The sequence below is a fragment of the Rhinopithecus bieti genome, unplaced genomic scaffold, assembly GCF_001698545.2.
Source record: "Rhinopithecus bieti isolate Rb0 unplaced genomic scaffold, ASM169854v2 scaffold_17181, whole genome shotgun sequence".
Taxonomy (NCBI): domain Eukaryota; kingdom Metazoa; phylum Chordata; class Mammalia; order Primates; family Cercopithecidae; genus Rhinopithecus; species Rhinopithecus bieti.
Window position 1 is genome coordinate 97,389 of NW_016808676.1, and position 6,442 is coordinate 103,830.

Here is a 6,442-nt window from a genome sequence, read left to right on the forward strand (position 1 = left end):
AGAGGTGCAACTTAAGGAGGGCTAGAATGAGGCCCTTTACATTACTGGGTTCAGAACAAGGGCTCAGGCTTTCCTGGTTTAAGGGCTGTTTGTTTCTCTCCTGTGCTGGATTTCCTGTTTCCGGTACCCTTTGTCTCCATTTTATTGTTTTGCTTACTCCTTTCAGTGGAGCACATATTCTATTGACTTTCTGAGAAAGGTGCTTGGAAAATCAGCTATTTGAGACTTGTAACCTAGAAATATCTTTATTCTATCATCATACTTAATTGATAACTTGGTCTTGGTTGAAAATAACTAGTTGAATGAAAATTCAGAATTTGTAGACATTTTTTCATTGTCTTATTGTTTCTTATGTTGCTGTTGAAAAGTCTGAAGATTCTGGTTCTTGGTCTTTTTTTGTGACTCTTTTTTCATTCTGGAAGCTTATAGGATATTCTCTTTGTCCCGGGGTTCTATCATTTCACATTCATGAGGGGAGGTATAGATCTATTTTCACTCACTATTTTGTTAACTTATGTCCTTCCATTCTGGGAAATATTCTTAAATCGTGTCTTTGAATTTCTCCCCTATTTTCTCTGGTCTTTCTGAACCTCCTATTATTCAGATAATAGATCTCCTGGACTGGTCCTCTCTAATTTTATTTTCCATCTTGTAATTTTGTTCTGCTTTCAAAATAATAATTTGCTTCAACTTTACCTTTCAATCCTTCCATTGAGGTTTAAAATGATCATTTTTAATTTCTAACAGCTTCAGAATTCTTCTTTTTTATAGCATCCCATTTGTAATTCATGATTATATTATACCTTAACTCTTTAAGAATATTGGTGGTAGAATCTGCCACCTCCTTCACCCCGCCCTAACTTTGTTTCCTCCAAATGACTATTTTGGTCTCCCTGATAGCAGACCTTTCCTCAGATGTTTCAGAATTCTACTCATATTTAAGGATAAAGATCCAAAAAGCTCAATAGGCTCTATTAACTGTGGGCTTAAATAAAGGATGATCTGGTTGCCTGTTGAGTTGGGGAACCTCTGATGTCAATTGCTCTTCTCAGACAAGTCAGATTCCCCAAGACATTCTTCCCAATATCCTGCTTAGAAGGATACTCCTCTTGCTATCATTCTTTGAGCTGAGTAAGGGGAGAGAGGTCATGGATCTCAGCAAAAATATGCATATGTTTATTTAATTGATCTATTATCAATTCAGTAATTTTACCCTCAATTGGTATTCCCTACTCCAGAGACCCTCTGTTTCACTCTTTAGAGACTACATTTGGAGTTTTTCTTTGGGGTTAAGGATGGGGAGTGTCACCTGGCTGCATGGCCAGGTGTGAAAGATGATCTGGGTTTCTGACTGCTTTTTAAATAGACTTTCAATATTTCTTACCTTAGATATATCCCCTTTACTCTCACTCCAGAAAGGTATGTGATACTACCAATTCCTCAACACTGAGGGCAATTTAAATCAGATTGGCTCTTCGCTTTCCCCATGTGTATTAGTCTGTTCTCATGCTGCTTTAAAGAACTGCCTGAGACTGGTCAATTTATAAAGGAAAGAGGTTTAATTGACTCAGTTCTCCAGGGCTGGGGAGCCTCAGGAAACACAATCATGCTGGTAGGCACCTCTTCACAGGGTGGCAGGAGAGGGACTGAGTGCCCAGAGAAGGGGAAAGCCCCTTATAAAACCATCGGATCTCATGAGAACTAACTCACTATCACGAGAACAGGATGGGGGAAACCACCTCCATGATTCAATGATCTCCACCTGGTCCCTCCCACAACACATGGGGATTATGGGAACTACAATTCAAGCTGAGACTTGGGTGGGGACACAGCAAACCATATCACCATGGCTCTTGTAAGATTCAGTTTTCTTAGGTCTCCTGTCATTAATCCTCAATCTCCTGCTTCCCAGCTTCTAAAATGTTATTGTACTGGTCTCTTCTCCTGTTGTTGTTTTGTGTGTGTGTGTGTATTTGTGTGTGTATTATACCTTTTGAAAAAACATTTATTGTTGTTTTAGTGAAGTTTGGAAAGGAAGAAAAAATACATGCATGTGCCTATTCTGCTATCTTTCCTAGGGATCCTTGCTTTCTTCAACCTCAGTTGGATATCTTTTTTGAGCTCACGTTCTCCAGAGTGGTGGGAAAGTACTCACTGTCAATCAGGATTTCCTCAGTCACTTCAGGGCTCCCTCCTCCTTGGATGTGCGTCTAAGTTTTAGATTGTTTATATAAATCATAGGGTCAGCTGAGGATGGGAGTGGGTGGGAGATATCTTTGGTTGTCATCATGTAGCCATACTGGTATCCATGGAAACTTATCATTCATCTGGTCCCTGGTTTGTAGTCTATGGAGATCATGTCTGCAATCTTTCCATCCCAACTGTAGGTCTTCTCCAGGGTTTCAGGTTCTCAGCAGCATGCTGATGTGTGAGCAGACTTGATGAGGCAGCCTCATGCCGGCCTGCCCAGGTGATGCATGTGGCTGTCTCTCCTTCTGCTCCTGCAACATGCTGGTCATGAGATAATTTTGCAAACTTGTCTACTCTTGGCTCCCAAATCTCTCTGGAGACACACTTTTTCCCTCTATGGGGGACTCAGTCTACTTAAGTTTATTATTACTGCATAAATATTATGCCTTAAGTCCTTCATGGTTCTGGATTCTGAGGTGTAGAAGCTCAGGTTATGGTTTCTCAAAAGTCATTTCTCCCAAACGATTATTTCTACCAGGAGTTTCTAAAGCCCATTTAGATACTCAAAAGTCAACAGATCGTTTTTGCTCTGATTTTCCACAATGATATTCTGAGGACTTGAAGGTGGAATGCCCTAGCTATAGCCTGGGTGGGGGTAGGGTGTTGAGGGCCAGGAAGTAACTGCATCCCCATTAGTTCTTTATGATAAACTCTTTCTCTGTTTCTTATCTTTCCATGTAGGCAAGATTGGCCTTTTCACCTGGGTATTAGGTTTGAGGGCAGAACTTCATATAGATTTTAAGGAAAGGGCAACTTTTGTTTTATCCCTATAAGTGTGTTCAGCATACAGTAATTACTTCATGGATTTGTTGAAGACCTTTAACTTAGTATCTTCATGGCACATAACTGTGCCCAGAATATAGTAAACATTAAAAAAATTGAGATTTGCTAAATAAACCAGGAATAGTTCCAGAAGAGAAAAAAGAAATTTACAATCTGACCCTTCTACAATTTTTAAAAAAGGGAAACATTCTATTTACCTGGGAAACAATAATTACATGAATGTAAAAGAGATGTTAACAATTTTTAAAAGGACCTTTATGTATGGTTAAAAAAAAATCCTCCTTTTCTTATTTGACGTTTCAAGTTCAGGCTCAAGTTGACAGGTCTGTTTCAGAAGCCCAGCTCTCGAGGCCCAAGAGGACCAGTTTTCCTTGCTGTTGCCTCTTGCCCCAGTGCCAGGAATGCCAGTGTGTTCTGTTTTTAGAAAATGCAGCTGCTGGTTTCTAGCCTGTTCTAGCCACTCCAGACCAGTGACAATTGCTGGGGGTGGGGAGGGGAGGCAGATGTAGGGAAAGCCCGTGGTCAGGAAAGCTCCTTGGTAACTAGGAGGTAAACATCAGTTAGATACAGCGACATTTTCAGGATGTATTCTGAGAACTGGGAGGGATAGAGAAAGAAATTTATTCTGGGATACAAAGGCAGGGTAGGCTTTGTGGTACTTCATGATGTATTGAGCACGAATTAATTTCATACTATGTCATTGTTGAAAATTCTTTAACTCAAATTAACAAATACCTTTTGAGTCTCTGTAGAAATGCAAATAACTGTGCTAGCTCCCAGGGATCCAATACAAAGTTAAGTAAGACACAGCACTTGTTTTCAGTAGAATTTGCCACAGATTTTCTCATTGTTTGCTCATAACCCACTAGCCATGTTTCCAATCTGCAACTTCTAGGACTGTTCATTTCCTATGGGGCAGAATGTAAATGCTTTTGCCTGACTGCCAAGGCTCTTCACCATCCAATTTCAGCTTATTTTCCCAATTCCTTCTGCTTGTGCTCAGCTTCTTTGTATGTGGTGGGTAGGTCATGCTGCCATATTCTCTTATAACCCTGTTCCTATGGCTAGAACTCCTAATTACTCTTCAGCATTCAGCTGAAATGTCACCTTCCCTATGACACATCCTGTGACTTCTCCCCTTTGCCCCAGGCTAAGTTAGGGACCCCCACCCCCTGTACTTCCTTTGTACCTATCACTATTATAATTCTCAGTGATGTAATATTGGAATTGTTTATATCTAGTTAATTTTTTCCTATAGTGGGAAACTTCCTGAAGGATGGAATTGCATGTTTTTCATTTTTATATCGTTAGCACATGCCATAGTCCTGGTACAAAGTAGGCACGGAATTAGTAAGAGCTTGGTGAATGTATAAAGTGAGTTTATTCATTGTCCTTATTTTTGATATATCAAGTGCCAACTTCTAAAATTTCAGTATTCTTTTTCCCCATTCTCACTCATTGATTCTCTTTCCAGAATGCTGTCAGAAGGGTATCTCAGTGGACTTGAGTACTGGAATGACATCCACTGGAGTTGTGCCTCTTATAATGAGCAGGTGGTTGGGGAAAAGGAAGAGGAGACAAATTCTGTTGCTACTCTTTCCTATTCCTCTGTGGATGAAACACAAGTCAGAAGTCTCTACGTGAGCTGCAAATCATCTGGCAAGTTTATCTCTTCAGTGCATTCAAGAGAGAGCCAACATAGCAGAAGTCAGAGAGTCACAGTGCTGCAGACAAACCCCAATCCTGTGTTTGAAAGCCCAAACTTGGCTGCAGTTGAAATATGTAGAGATGCCAGCAGAGAGACCTACTTGGTTCCATCTTCTTGCAAAAGTATTTGCAAGAATTATAATGACTTACATATTGCAGGGGGCCAGGTGATGGCCATTAATTCAGTGACAACAGATTTTCCCTCTGAGAGCAGTTTTGAATATGGCCCTTTGCTGAAGTCATCTGAGATTCCTTTACCCATGGAGGATTCCATTTCTACTCAGCCCAGTGACTTTCCCCAAATACCTATCCAGCGGTACTCATCCTATTGGAGAATAACAAGCATCAAAGAGAAAAGCAGCTTGCAAATGCAGAATCCTATTTCTAATGCAGTGCTGAATGAGTACCTGGAGCAGAAGGTTGTGGAGTTATATAAACAGTACATTATGGACACTGTGTTTCATGACAGTTCTCCTACTCAGATTCTGGCATCTGAACTCATCATGACAAGTGTAGACCAAATCAGTCTTCAAGTGTCTAGAGAGAAGAACCTGGAGACCTCAAAAGCCAGGGATATAGTCTTTAGCCGCCTATTACAATTGATGTCAACTGAAATTACTGAAATTAGCACTCCTAGTCTCCATATTTCTCAGTATAGCAATGCAAATCCATAGAGAGAATGCCTCCATTACTGTCTCTCATTTACTTAAGCATGAAGCAACACTTTATCCATTGATTCTGAGAATGTGCAGGAGGGAGTGGTGAAGGGGAATTAAGGGCTAGAGAAGTAAAGGTCAGTTGGAAGTCATGTGTGAATGATGGGGAAATCTCATAATATTACACTTGATGAAGGAATGTGGTAAGAGGAGCCATAAGGAAAGATTTCAAAGAAAGGTGTGTACAGCAAGGAAGCAAAAATAAAAATGATCAAAAAAAGAAAAGGTTAATTCATTTAAAGAAACATAGGAATTAAAAAAGAAGACAGCCAAATGAGACGAAACAAAAAGGCCAAAAGGTAGCTGGGCGCGGTGGCTCACGCCTGCAATCCCAGCATTTGGGAGGCTGATGTGGGTGAATCACCTGACATCAGGAGTTTGAGACCAGCCTGGTCAACATGGTGAAACCCCATCTCAGCTAAAAATACAAAAAGTTAACTGGGCGTGGTGGTGGGTACCTGTAGTCCCAGCTACTCAGGAGGCTGAGGCAGGAGAATTGCTTGAACCCGAGAGGCGGAGGTTGCAGTGAGTCGAGGTCGTACCATTGCACTCCAGCCTGGGTAACAAGAGTGAGACTCCATCTCAAAAAACAAAAAAAAAAAAAAAAAAAAAAAAAAAAAAAAAAAAAAAAAAAAAGCCAAAAGGTTTCCAACTTGTTTATTTTTGAAGGAAATGGACTGTAGAAACCTGCTATATTTGGGTGGAAAGATAGGGTCAAACAGTTTTCAAAATACGTTTATCTCTCATTTGTCTATTCTGTATCAGATCATTTAAAGGTTTATTCTTTGTAAATATTAAAACTGTAACAAATTATAATTGTGTTTTTATTTTTGAATGGTTTCTTAGTTACAGACACAGTCACAGAACAGCCACTGAAATCGCCTACATCTGTTTCCTGGTAGAGATGAAATTGTCTAAATGAAAAATACCACATAGCACTAAACCATTTAGTGTTATTTTGCTGTGTATGATTTTCTTGGTACTAA

General features: G+C 40.0%; 1 protein-coding gene across 2 annotated transcripts in view; it reads left to right on the forward strand.

The window, feature by feature from the left end:
• The window catches only part of TASL (TLR adaptor interacting with endolysosomal SLC15A4), a 19,769-nt gene extending 13,897 nt beyond the window's left edge, over window positions 1-5,872 (forward strand). Inside the window, exon 3 of one of the 2 annotated variants that reach the window (XM_017886951.1) lies at window positions 4,508-5,872. In XM_017886951.1, the coding sequence (XP_017742440.1) occupies window positions 4,509-5,414 (906 nt within the window). In that variant the 5' untranslated portion in view covers window position 4,508 and the 3' untranslated portion in view covers window positions 5,415-5,872. The remainder of the gene's footprint in view (window positions 1-4,507) is intronic. The other variant, XM_017886952.1, reaches the window with a different exon arrangement.
• The last annotated feature ends 570 nt before the right edge of the window (window positions 5,873-6,442 follow it).